The following is a 13,767-nucleotide window of genomic DNA, read 5'->3' as shown; positions in this document are numbered from 1 at the left end:
GGCTAAAATTGTCATCTCAGCAACACTCCTGCTCAGATTTCTGGGTTTCCCAGATGTCGCCACTCAGATCTCAGCAGGGAAACAATTTGACATCCCCTGCTAAATGCCAGAGAGTGTAGCAAATGGGGTGGTGGTGGTTTGGAACCCCTAAATTCCCATTTGAATTTGACCTAGAGAAAGTATTTTTTTCGTCTGATACTCTCCTGCCCCCAATATTTATTTAACTTGTCAGTGAGCCGTCTCTGCTCAATAACAGATAAAAGTCACATGATTGCAGCTGCTCTCAAAACTCAGCGCGGATTTCACTTCTCCTGCCAACAGCCTTTTACAAATTTATCCTTTCTTCTCTCTTTCTCTCTTTCTTTCTCTTTTCTCTCGTTCTGTCACATTCTCTCTGGATTTCCCCCCTTTTACCCAATCATCCTTTCCTCCCTTACATCCCCTCCCTAGTATTCGTTTGCCCGGGGACGCTGCACAAGATCCTGGAACCTACCTCGGCTCATGAATCTGAGCACCAGTCTGGAGCCTGGTGCAAGGACCCTCTTCAGGCTGGAGACCGAATATACGTTATGCCGTGGATCCCATACCGGACAGACACGCTGACAGAGTATGCGTCCTGGGAGGACTATGTGGGCGCCCGGCACACCACCACCTATCGCCTGCCCAACCGGGTCGATGGCACGGGCTTCGTGGTATATGACGGAGCAGTCTTCTACAACAAGGAGCGGACACGCAACATTATCAAGTATGATCTGCGAACGCGTATTAAGAGTGGAGAGACTGTTATCAACACGGCCAACTATCATGACACCTCACCCTACCGTTGGGGCGGCAAGACCGACATTGACCTGGCTGTGGATGAAAACGGGCTATGGGTCATCTATGCCACTGAAAGCAACAATGGACGATTAGTGGTGAGCCAGCTCAATCCCTACACACTACGCTTTGAGGGCACGTGGGAGACTGGCTATGACAAGCGTTCAGCATCCAATGCCTTCATGGTGTGTGGCGTCCTCTACGTGGTACGGACAGTCTACGTGGATGATGACAGCGAGGCGGCTGGTAACCGCGTTGACTATGCCTTCAACACCAACATGAACCGTGAGGAGCCCATCTCGCTGACCTTCCCTAACCCCTACCAGTTCATCTCTTCCATTGACTACAACCCACGCGACAACCAACTTTATGTATGGAACAACTACTTTGTCCTCCGCTATTCACTCGAGTTTGGCCCACCTGACCCTAGCACTGGTGAGACATAATCCTAGCACCCAATATGGGGTGGGGAAAAGATGCCATGAACAACTGGAAATCAGGGCTCCTTGGTTTCTGTTCACAGTTCTCATAGGATTGTCAAATGTATCTGGGGACAAAAAAACTGTTAATTTGCACAGATGTCCACTTATTGATTTATTGTACATTTCTGCAAATACAGAATCTGCTTTTTGTAGTACCTGATATTACCTTTTAAAAATACATATTTAAAATATATGGTTTATGCTAAAGCTTGTATATCAGCAATCCCCAAATGCACATGGCTCAAGATTGCCACATTTTGACTTGAGGGATGCTATAAGTGGTTGCAAGTTATTGAGCCAATGATTTCCCCACCTGCTCCTATTCAGAGTATCTGGCATCCATCACATTTCAGGAAACATTCAACGATATAATGGCAAGATCATCTTGAAAAGCAAGGCTTCAGTCCCAGAGCTGGCTTTTGAAAATATCTTTAATTTTGCCACTTTGCCACAAGCAAAGTCTTTGAGTTCTAGTTAAACAGTAAGTATCAGAGAATCTACTCAGCTCAATTCAAACTCCCTGTGACCTCAACAGAGTCAGCATGTGCCTGAAATTCTGACAGTTAACATCACGTGGAGTTTAAATTGACAGAGATGGATTGTCTGGTGTGCGGTATTTGGCAGAAGCCTAGAGTCTACGAAAACTAATTCCTTGAAGCTGGACTGAAGGGGGAAAATCCAGTGCTTATTGTGAATAAAGCAAAATCAAGATCAGTCATGCCCAGGTGCAGTACCAGATCCAGATTTATTTAGCACAATGTGCAGCTAATTTGTTTCTCTTAGTTTGTCCATTCACCCCACATTGTACAGCTGCTGCTTGGGTGGCATTTGCAGACTGAGTAGCAAACTCAGCATTTGCACAGTTATTATCTCATGCTGTGGCTGGGTGAATGAGATTCAGCCTTAGTGTGAATGCAACTCTGGCAAATTGAAAGCGGTTGTGCTCGCATGCACAGGCTACTTGTAGGGTTGGGGTGGGGGAGAGTTAAGTCTAGGCTTGCCTCCTCTTCCACTGGACACCCTTTAAACTTGCAAAACAAGCAGAAGAAAAGGCCTCCCCAGCTAGCTCCTCACACCCATTTCCTCCTTAGTCCTGTTGTCTGTCCCCCTCCAAGCAGGTGTCCAGGTGGGTCAGTGGGGGTTGGATGGATGACTACCTTGGAAAGAACAGCAGGAGAACCTGTATCTGTCTTTTCTCCCACTTCAGCTGGAGATTTAATAGGCAACAGCCAGTGTCCAAGGTGACAACCATCGTTAGCTTAAAGGGAACAAGTGGTGGGTTACCGTCAAAATGAACAGGAGCTTGCTAAAATGTGTCAAATAGCAACAATTAAATTCAGATTGAGCATTTGGCTAATTAAAAACACATTTCATTCTGAGGAATCTTTGTTATCCAGCATTATGCCTATTACTTTGATTTTAAAATTAAAAATGGCACAAATGAGGGTATCACCATCTGTGTCTCATCCTTTCTGGAAGGAACTGACAGAGGACTTCCCAGGTAGTGTATAGGCTAAGGGATTTGTAAAGGAAACTGGTTGGGAACCTTCATTTAACTGAAAAGCAAAACCCAACACTACCCTGGAAGTTCATTGTGACAGCATCAGTTTTGCAAATTGCACAGCTTATGCAAACAGGACCTAATAGATCAATGGCATTTGGCGTAGGAGGCACCCATTTGTTGCCACATTCCAGCAGTAGTACTGAGCTAAGGGGTGGTATAGGAATGTAATAAATAATAAATACTGAGGTGGTGCCAGTCAAATATTACAAAATTTACTGTAGTTAAAAGGAGGAATGACTGTGACTCACGGGACATTCTCTGAATGGGTCAGCAAATTCGGAGTGGAGATAATAGAGAGGAAAAGAATAAGCTGATTTCTTCTCGCAACCCTTTGCAGATTCTTCCACATTTGAATCATTAGTGGCTGCTGTCTTCACTTTCCAAAGCTTATTTTTGCAACCATGGTAACTAAAAGTTACAGTATTTAAAGGATCTGGGATTCTTTGGAATCTGATGATTTGGATAGTAATCCTCTGTGGCATGTGTTACCATCCACTTGATGAAGAATATGGGGTTGGATTTTCACTCCAGAATGAGAAATTTTACCATGGGAAGGGCCATGGCCACAGCACCAGTCGAGTACGTGCTTTGCATGTGCAAAGTTTCAGGTTCCTTCCCTGGTATCTCTCGTTTAAAAGACCTGAGGTGGCCGAGCTGGGCAAGTCCTCTGCCTATGACTGTGGAGAGCCACTGCAGACAGAGTAGGTAGCCTCGGGTTAGGTGGGCCTGTGGCTCGGATCAGTGCAGGGCAGCTTCCTGTTGCCAGAGGCTAAAATGCATGAGGGTTGTCTGTGGGACTCCAGATTGGCAGCTGAAGCCTGGACCTGTGGGGACCAGAGGAGACCTGTCTCTAATTGCCTTTCTGCCCACAGGCCCAGTCACTTCGACACCACTCAGCACTACCACCACCGTTCGCCCCACCACTGTCACCAGCACAATTTCACCAGCTGCTACAACGACCACACGGCAGGCCCCCCTCACCACTCACCCCATAGGTGCCATAAACCAGAAAGGGACAGAGCTGCACCCAGTCACCGCCATCATGCCCAGCACCCGCCGTCCACCAGCAAACAATCAGCATGTCTCTCCAGAGCTCTTCTGTGAGGCCAAGGAGGTGCGGCGTGTCCAGTGGCCAGCCACACAGCAAGGCATGCTGGTCGAAAGGCCTTGCCCGAAGGGCACACGAGGTAAAAATGAGCAGCACCAAGGGAGGGAACTTGGGCTCAGGCAAAAAATCTTGTTTTTACCATAGAGGTGGCCATATTTGAGTCCTACTAGAGGCAGAAAGATGCACCCAGTTCCAAAAGGCGGATGTTGGGATTTTGGCAGAACGTATTTTCTCCATTAGACAATGGCACAGCTAGCAAATGGGGCTGCCATAGTATTGTTTGTGACCCAGCTCCTATGCCACTCAGCTCAAGGAGGGACTGTGCCAGCTTGAACTGCTGCTGTGGCTTGATTCATTCACATAGCTTCTGCGGTGTGAACTCGGAGCTGTTGTAGCACCGCAAATGGCAGGTTCAGTGGGATGAGTTGCTTCCTTCCATCCCGTCCTAACAGAACTCCCTTTGTAATTGCAGCATTATGGAGCCATGGGTCCCTGCTGTGCACCCCTTGCATTATTGGCAGGTTGAGAATGGGTCTGTTTTGGAGGCTTAGGATTGCTCTGAGACCCTTAAACTCTGGGCTGGCTTTGTGGTAGGGCATGGATGGGGACAGAAGGGTGAAATCAGGCAGCCTGAGACTGATTGGAATCTCTCTCCTCTCTCCCATGTCTTGCCTTCCTGGGCTGTGTCGCAGGTATTGCTTCCTTCCAGTGTCTTGCATCTCTTGGAATCTGGAACCCACGGGGGCCTGATCTCAGCAACTGCACAAGCCCTTGGGTCAACCAGGTGGCACAGAAGGTATTGTTTTCCTCTTTCTGCAGGTTCTTCCCATTACTGCAGTCACCAGTCAGACCGTTCATATTCAGAATGGGCATCGGGCTTTGTGCCTGTACAGCTCCTTTTAGCCAGCTCAGGCCAGTCTGTTTCTTTCTCCTTCCTTGGCAGATCAAGAGTGGAGAGAATGCAGCCAATATTGCCAGTGAGCTCGCCCGGCATACGCGTGGGGCCATCTATGCTGGAGACGTCAGCTCCTCTGTCAAGCTAATGGAGCAGCTTCTGGACATCCTGGATGCCCAGCTTCAGGCACTGCGCCCCATTGAGAGAGAGTCGGCTGGCAAGAACTACAACAAGGTCCAGGGTGACTTAATGGTGGCTTAGACAGTAGTTCTGGGGCTGGCAGACCCTGGAAGCCTGACTTCAAAGTGCTTCATGTCCCCTCCTTATAGCTCAGTTTCCCCATCAGTACCAGCAAAATAGTGGTCTTGGGCGTGCGGATAGAAGTTCAGTAGGCAAAGCATTTTGCAACTGGATGATGCCGTGCTGGGGAAAATGTCACTTGTTGAACTTCTGCTTATTGTGCTGCTGTTACAAACACAGAAGTCTTCCAGGGAAAAAATGGCAACCATGGGGTTGGTACAAGGAGTGGTAAAGGAAGACTGGGATTCTCAGGCATTGGGAACAATAGTCATGTAGGGGCAGAAGGATGTCACTGGGCGCAGGCTCATGTCTTGAATCTGCATTCAGGTTTTTCAGATAACCATGAGAGCTAGAAGTCTGATTTTTTTAAATTAATTTTTAAATGAAAGCTGAGTTCTTGGGGTTTTGTGAAAGCTTCTGCTTCTATATTAGAGGGCACATTTGTTTGCTTTGTGATGCAATCTTAGTGATGTAGTCTTCTAAATCCCTTGCTTATTAGATAGCCTGATGTGAGAATGGTTATGAAGACAGATCCTATGGAGAGCAATCCTATGGCTGCTAGACAGTGGCTGGATGGCCATAGGATATGCTGTTTTCTGGGAACCGACCTCGGAGCCCAGGCTCCAAGGTCAGTTCCTGGAGAACTGACCTCCCCCCACTTCCGCGCTGCCTCAGAGGCAACGCGGAACAGCCCCATCCTCCATGCTTGCAAGAGGAGCGCGGAGGGGCCAGAAAGAGGTGTGGCTGGGGGTGTTCCGGGGCGGGGAGATCGTAGGTGCCTGTACGACATATCCAATGTGTCGTACGGCAGCCTCCTTCCCCGTTCCATGCTCCTGCAGCTAGACAGCTGCAATTGGCTATCTAGCAGAAAAAGCAGGGCAGGAAGAGCGTGGAGGGAACAATCCCCTCTGTGCTTTTCCTGCCCTGCTTTGGATAGGCGGTCGCCTATCTAGATAGATTGCACCCTTAATGACTACTTTTGAGGTGCGGTCCACCAGCACTACTGCTATACAGCCCCCATTTGTTTCAGTGGTCTCTCCTTGGGAATCCTGCATATGAATGGAGGATGTGCAGCTTGCAGGCTTGGGCCCTAATGGTTATCTATGATTTTAAAAAAATGAACAGTAGGTACACTCACATGTGCAGTGTGATTCTATGCATAACTACTCAATAGTCCTATTGAGTACAGTGGGTTTTACTTTCAGGTAAGTGTGTATAGGACTGCAGCCTTAAAGTTCTTTTTAAAATCTGGGGTTTCAAAATTAAAATTCACCATCTATAATTGGAATTATATATGAATATACTAGTTCTGACTTGGAAACATTAATCAAAATCATAATAATTCAAATAGTCCTGCAGCATAAGAAAATAAAACAAGATAGAAAATAAATAATAATAAACTATGGAAATAAAATTAATTGTCCATTTGAATTCCAAATGTTCAATAAGGTAATTTGGGTTCACATTTCATCTAGGATATGCCTTTGATATATCTGTCCCTATTGATTAGTAACTGATGATTTCATGGCAAGAGCAACCTTGCTTAAGGACCCCATATATCAGGGTGGGCAACTTGTGGCCCTCCAAGATGTTTTGGCCTACAACTCCCACAATCCCTCACTATCAGCTGTGCTGACTAGGGCTGATGGGAGTTGTAGGCCAAAATATCAGGACGGCCACAAGTTGCCCACCCTGATGTATGGGGTCCTTAAGCAAGGTTGCTCTTGCCATGAAATCATCAGCGCCTATCACGGCGGACCCTACTTCTGGAACTCTGCTCTAATAATTTTCTGTTTCTTCCCCTCAACCACTGCTTACTCTGGGCATGTATGCTCTACCCTACAGATGCATAAGAGAGAAAGGACATGCAAGGACTATATCAAGGTGAGTGCAATTTACAGATCCTAGTTAGTTAGCTAGTTAGTTAGTTAGTTAGTTGATTTTATGTTATTTATATGGCTGAAGTCCAGGTAGGAATGGCTGTCCCAGAAGCAAAACGCCCCATAGCTTTGGATCTCAGGCAGAGTCTAAGACCTAATACCCTTGACTGCAGTGAGACCTACAGGTTTATATCACAAAGAAAATAGCCCCCATGAGATTGCCTGAAATTTACAGCAGGACAAGTGTTCACTTTTATTCAAATATTTATATCCCACCCTTCTAATACACTCACATTACTCTGAGTGGCTTACAACAGCCAAAACGGCAAACGCCATAATAAAACAATGGTATAAAAATCAGCCACTATAAAAACAGGCTCACTCATGGGGCAAAGAGCTTTTGTTTGTTCCAGTCAATCATGCTTCCACCATAGGTGGGACACAGAGAAGAGCCTCTCCATTGGATTTCCACCAATCTTAGTGAGATCGCTCTGGATTTACAGCCGAGGTGTAAGATCCAGGAATGGGCATCCCAAATGAGACAGCCCCATGGGAACAGTCTAAAATCGGGACCAATTCATACGTGCCTGTCTCACATTAGGCCTCTTACCATCTTAGTTTTGTGTAGGAAAGTGTTTGTCTGTAGTCCCCACCCCGCACACACACACCATGTAAAAATGGCCAAAGCTACCACCTCAGAAAGAATGCTTAAAAGCTAGACTTCACTCTGATGTGGCAATGTGGCCAATTGAATATGAAGACAATTTCAAACAAACTACTCCCCATGTGACACTGGAGATCAGTGAATGACTGCATCTTATCCTTTGTGCATTTGTCTCAAAGTTCCAGTTTCATAGATCAGGGATGGGGACCTCTGGCCAAATTTGGCCCACCAGGCCACCCTCCCCATCACACTAGGAAAGGCAAGGCAGGAGCAATGTTAGCTTTCCACTGAGCTGCTGCTTCAAAGAGTGTAGCCTGAGATTCAGTTGGCTTCACTTCCCCTCCCCTCCCCTGTCCTGTTCGGAAAATGGGGCAAGGGGTGAACAAAGCCAGCTCGGTCCTGGTGTCTTGAAATGCTGGCTGCCAAAGGCTCCACTCACTCCTCACCTTTCCCAATGGGCTCAGTGTGTGTGTGTGTGTGTGTGTGTGCATGCACATGAAGGGGGGGCACATGCCAGCGGTGGGCCCACCCCCTTTGGGCAGTGGCATGCTTGTTTTGGCATAAACAATAGCATAATATCCAGCCTGCACATAATAAGTGGAGTGGGGTAGCCTTGCTGCAGAATAACCATATTCACTCCCACCACCACATTTTCTTAAAAATCATGTGAAATGGTTGCTCCAGGTTTTTTTGTGGGGAGGAAGCAGCTTCAAAAAAAGAAAAACAAAAATCTTATTTTTATTTTACTATTGGAAAACTACAAAATGACAACTTACAGCATAGTAAAGAAAATCACTGTTCATTGTCATATTTGTTGTTCCATCAATGTACAAATAATATCCAGCTTTTCAACAAAACTATTTATTCTTGATTTTCTCTTATTCTGATATAATTTGATAGCTTCATTATTTCAGCTATTTCCCTAAAGAGTCACCAAGTGTACATTAAGTTCAGTTACATTTTTTAAAAGCAAAGCAAAAAGTTTACAAAATGGCAGGGCATTTCTTTGGGGAGGAGAGAGGCAGATGTGTGCTCCTGTGATGAATAATACAGGACAGTCTCTAAAACAGTAAGGAGGAAAAAAATCTAAAACTGGCACAAGCAGTATGAATATTTGGGTATGAGACATGTGCTGCTCATCACCACACACAACAAAGGCAATATCCAATAGGTGCCTGTAGCACATATACACCCACATTACTCATTGGTTGTGGGATCTGGGGGAGGAATTACATTTTTCCAGCCAGTGGTGCATTCATGGTAAGACTGGGGCAGATGTCTGCGGCCCCACTCAGCAGAATGAACAGGAGGGCCCCCAAATGCAGCAGGGCTAACTTACCACAATTTGTAGTGAGTGAAGTAATACACATTGCCATATAGAAAGGGGACACGAACCCCCCATAAGACCATTAAGTCCAGAGTCTAAAACTATCTAACTGCACCATTGTTTCCAGCTATTGAATGTTTGAAAAACACTTTGGCTTGGACCCAAACTTAGCTTTCCGAGAACGGAAGGGCTCCTTCCCATCCACAAAAGACTTTTGATCCAGTGGAGGATCCTGCCGGAGGAAGGGGGGTGGGGGAGGAGAGCAGATTATTGGAGGTTACAAAAGACTGCAGGGATTGGGAGGGATTGGTGAAAGTTGCCTCCCCCTCACTACTTCTGCTGGCAGCCACATCCCCAGGGCAGAGAACCACTCAGGGGATGTTCCCAACAGCACTAGCGCTGTTGGGATCCAAGTCTTGCAACTGAAGAGCTGCTTTGAGGAAGAACATTTAGATCCCATGCAACAGTTGAGTAAAACAATAATGCCTTTATTGCATGCGCGCACACACACACACACACACACACACACGCACAAAAATGTCCACTCACAACAGTACTTATGGATGTCTTCTCTTCGTGAAAGCTGGTGGCATGGAGGATTGATTCCTAGCAGGTTTACTTTAATACAGGGGTGTTGAACTTCTTTCAGTCCGAGAGCTGAATTCAATTTTGAAGTAGCTCTCAGGGACTGCATTCCAGATGCCAGTGGGGCCTAAGGCAAGAGGAGTGGGGCTAAAACACTAGAAATGCCAGCCTATTTGACGTTACAGCTCTTACTGCCAGAAAGTTAACCTTAGGAGAGGCATTTCACCTTTTAGAATGGGGTCGGGGGCAACTGTGCAAAAGCCAGGAAGCCAAGCAATGATTGGCGGTTGGGGGGAGGGGGGTGGGGCCTTCCAGATTGGACCCCTGGTGGGCTGGATTTGGCCTCTGAGCTTGAGGTTCGACACCCCTGCTATGGTGCGAGACAAGAGGGAGGGGGGCCTCCAGGGCATGGAGGGGATGTTTGTGCCTCCATCCCCTCATAGCCCCGTGTCCTTCCAGGCTGTGGTGGAGACGGTGGACAACCTGCTACGTCCAGAGGCGCTGGAGTCATGGAAGGACATGAATGCCACTGAGCAGGTGCACACAGCCACAATGCTGCTTGACATCCTGGAGGAGGGAGCCTTCTTACTGGCTGACAATGTCAAGGAGCCAGCCCGTTTTGTCACTGCCAAGAATAATGTGGGTAAGTTGAGGATGCCTGGCTCATGTCAAAGAACAAAAGAGGGAGCGGGAGAACAGGCAGGGGAGTTGAAGAGTTGCTGCCCCTACTCTAGCGAAAACATCCTTTCTTCAAACGGTTGCATTGGAATGTGGGCATCCCGTACACAGTGCCTGAGCTTTCTACAGGAAGGGAGGGAGCCATATCAAATGCAGCCTGAAAAGCAGGGCCCTGCTATTCACTTACTTTTTTTAGAGACCTTTGAATTATACCTACCAGGTCAGTTGTTATTTATAGTTTGTCTGCTGCTCCCATTGAAATACAAGCTTTTCATGTGTTCTGTGCTGCACTGGACAGACAGTTTTCCTACATGGAAGGTTGCTTCCATTCAAGAAACTGCACGCACTCCAGTTGTGCTCCATTCCATATAATAAGTTCATAGATGTCCAGTTTAATGCATGCCCTTACTTGCAGGAGCCTGCCAGCAGTGAGTGTGTTTATATGAGAGAGAGAGAGAGAGAGAGAGAGAGAGAGAGAGAGAGAGAGAGAGGACTGTATGCATTTCGCCATGTGTGTGAGATGACTCTTTGTCATGAAGCTCGCCTGGTTGTCAGTCTCAGCCAGCCTAACTGACTAGATTGTTGTGATGATAAGTAAGACTGAAAATTGTAAAGCACTTTTTACATTGACAAGTGCGACAGAAGCAGCATCCATAATATAAAAGCCAGCTGCCTCTTTGATTTCCATCTCTTTGTCATGTGCTACTGCAAGATGGCAGTCTGTGGGCCATATGTGGCTCTGGGAGTCATCCTGTATGGCCCATTGCAGGTGCCCATTGTCACTACTTCCCATTCCACCCCCACTCCACCCCCACCCCCCTGCCGGCTGCTGCCACAACCATCACTACTGTTGCCACAATTGTGCTGGGAATGAGAGGGCACACAGGGATGTCTCTCCTTGCATGCCTTCTTCCACAACTCGATTGGCTCCTGACAGCCCACTATAAAGCTGTTTGGAGGGATGTCAGAAGCATGATTGTGTGCAGGAAGAAGGTGGGCGAGGAGGGATGTTCACAGAGTGCAATGCAACCATGGAAGGTGGCACGGCACACCATCTTCTCCATTTAAATTGCCCTCCTCTCCCCGCCCGGCTGATTGGCAGGGTGGAAGTGCAAAGTGTTCTCAGCACTGAGACAGGGGAAGGTGTGTGTGTGTGTGTGTGTGTGTGTGTGTGAGCATGCACAGTGCAGCCCTGATCCCCTGCCTATTGCAGAGTGGGGCAAAGATGTTGCCCATCCCTGAACTACTGTGACCTAGAAACATAGCTTAGATTCGGGGGGGGGGGGTAATTGGAGATTCATGTCCCCTCCAACCCATGAACTAGCTTGGAGTGGGGAAGCACCGCTGAATACACATTGCCTTGAAACCTGTGGGGTGTGGGGAGGCAAAGTGCCTAGGGCCCCTCCCTTCTTTCCCACTCTCCAAACCATGACAACGCCACAACCTCATCGCTTTGCAGCCAAAGAAGTGTCAGGTGGCAAAGGGCGCTAAAAGCCACCAGCCAAGCGAGATGGTGTTGCCATGGAGAAATCAGACCAGATGGTCTCCACATCTGGTGCCATATTGGAGACTCTTCTCCTGGGGAGCAGAGGGAGAGGCTCAGTGTGAGCGGCTGAAGCAAGGGGAGAACAGGGAAGGCACAGGGAGGGAAAGAGGGCTGGAGTCGGAGGAGGTGAGAAGGATAGAATAGAGTGGTGAGAGAAGGACCACCCACTCCAAACATTCTTCAGCATGTGGCGTGGAAGGATCCTGTGTGGGTCCTACTGGCTTTCCAGTGAAGCTCTCCTTTAGGAACATACACACACCAGACAGGCCCTTCACTAATTAATAATACATGCCAATATCTGTTGATGTTCATGGCAAATTGTTTGGCTCTTATACAGGGAGAAGGACCTGGTTATGGCAGAAGGTGAGACTGAGGCAAAGACTCTAATACTGTCTTAGCAGAGTAGGGCACCAGGGAACCAATTAAGCCCACTGACCAGCCCTGTTGAAGGTGGAGACACCCTCCCACACCCCAGGCCTTGGCTAACCACTAACGAGACAGAATCCATTAGTAAAACTGATGCCAAACCCTTCAATAGCATCATCCGGACCATTTTACTCCATGGGAGTGACCTACCAAGTGTTACTATCTTGGCCAGAACTGTGAGAGAAGGCAGACAATTATTGTTTTGCAAGCCAATTTCCTTGTGTTTAGAAAATTCTAGTAATCATCTTCTGCAGCAGAGCTATACACTGACACCTTTTCCAAGTAACTTGTAGAAAAATACCTTTTGTTTCTGGTACCAAACTTAAACCAAAGTTCTAGAAAAATAAATATTAAAACCTAGCCCTCTGCTAGTCCTCTCCTGTATTTCACTGCTGCTTGGATTAAGTGACCCCAGAGCAGCGGAGCAAGCAGTAAAACTCCAAAATAGCTCTGGCTATTTAGACAAAGAATGAAAACAGCAATCCATAAATAAGTGGAAAGAACAAATCAAAGTAAGCAGGAGTGGTACAGATGCCAGCACAGAATTTTGCATTTAGCACACTGCTTTACCATAGTGATGTGTGTGAAACAAAACGGACTATCGCCAAATATAGTGTTAGCAGCCACCAAGTAAAGATAGATGTCAGGAAGTATAATTAGCACAATGAAAGAGAGCTTGAAACAGAATTGCCCCACTTCTTCTCTGGTATTCCAAAGATGGGATAGCATATGAAAGTCACATGCTCTGTCTATTTGGAAGCAAGCATGTTTTCAGCTGAAAAGACAATGCTTATAAACTGTTCTGGATGTTGTTGTGTCTATGCTTTCTGCTTTTACTCATCTCACTCTTCTCATTGCAGTGCTGGAGGTGTCAGTGCTGAATACAGAGGGACAGGTGCCAGATATTGTGTTCCCGCATGAGTATACTACCAAAAACTCTATCCAGCTGTCAGCCAACACAATCAAGCAAAACAGTCGAAATGGTGAGATTCCAGGATTGGGGAGGGGCAGGCCCCTAGCACCTTGATGAAGGGTTCCCTGAAATGTGCTGGGAACCATATTTACCTGTGCAGCTGTCTTGTTTGTCTTTTTCTCTATTGGTGCCTCAGTAATATGGCCCTGATCCCTTTTCTCTTCTCTCCTCAGGGGTGGTCAAGGTTGTCTTCATCCTCTACAACAATCTGGGTTTTTTTCTTTCTACTGAGAATGCCACAATCAAGCTGGGTAGCGAGGTTGGTCCACTTAGCCCCTCACTTGTTGTCAACTCACAAGTTATTGCTGCCTCCATCAACAAGGAATCTAGCCGCGTCTTCCTGATGGATCCTGTCATCTTCACTCTTTCCCACTTGGAGGTGAGACTAGCATGACACCTGGGATCACTGTGCCCATTCCCCCTTCTGTGCCACATCCCACAGAAACACACACAGAGGGATACACACCCCGGCACTTGTTGGTCTGCATTCCATCTCTGCACGCATACTCCAGCATTGGGGATT

The 13,767-nt window shown here is 47.1% G+C and overlaps 1 protein-coding gene across 1 annotated transcript in view; it reads left to right on the top strand.

The window, feature by feature from the left end:
- ADGRL1 (adhesion G protein-coupled receptor L1) overlaps window positions 1–13,767 on the top strand; it is an 80,382-nt gene that overhangs the window by 46,230 nt on the left and 20,385 nt on the right. Inside the window, exons 4-11 of the mRNA XM_084838479.1 lie at window positions 451–1,251; window positions 3,735–4,049; window positions 4,663–4,766; window positions 4,914–5,099; window positions 7,011–7,049; window positions 10,081–10,264; window positions 13,132–13,254; window positions 13,418–13,623. Of these exons, the coding sequence (XP_084694605.1) occupies window positions 451–1,251; window positions 3,735–4,049; window positions 4,663–4,766; window positions 4,914–5,099; window positions 7,011–7,049; window positions 10,081–10,264; window positions 13,132–13,254; window positions 13,418–13,623 (1,958 nt within the window). The remainder of the gene's footprint in view (window positions 1–450; window positions 1,252–3,734; window positions 4,050–4,662; window positions 4,767–4,913; window positions 5,100–7,010; window positions 7,050–10,080; window positions 10,265–13,131; window positions 13,255–13,417; window positions 13,624–13,767) is intronic.

The sequence above is a fragment of the Heloderma suspectum genome, chromosome 2, assembly GCF_057233095.1.
Source record: "Heloderma suspectum isolate Gila_16-S chromosome 2, 16-S_ref, whole genome shotgun sequence".
NCBI classification, from domain to species: Eukaryota; Metazoa; Chordata; class Lepidosauria; order Squamata; family Helodermatidae; genus Heloderma; species Heloderma suspectum.
Note: the sequence above shows the minus strand (reverse complement) of the source record. Positions and strands in the feature narration are given on the sequence as shown.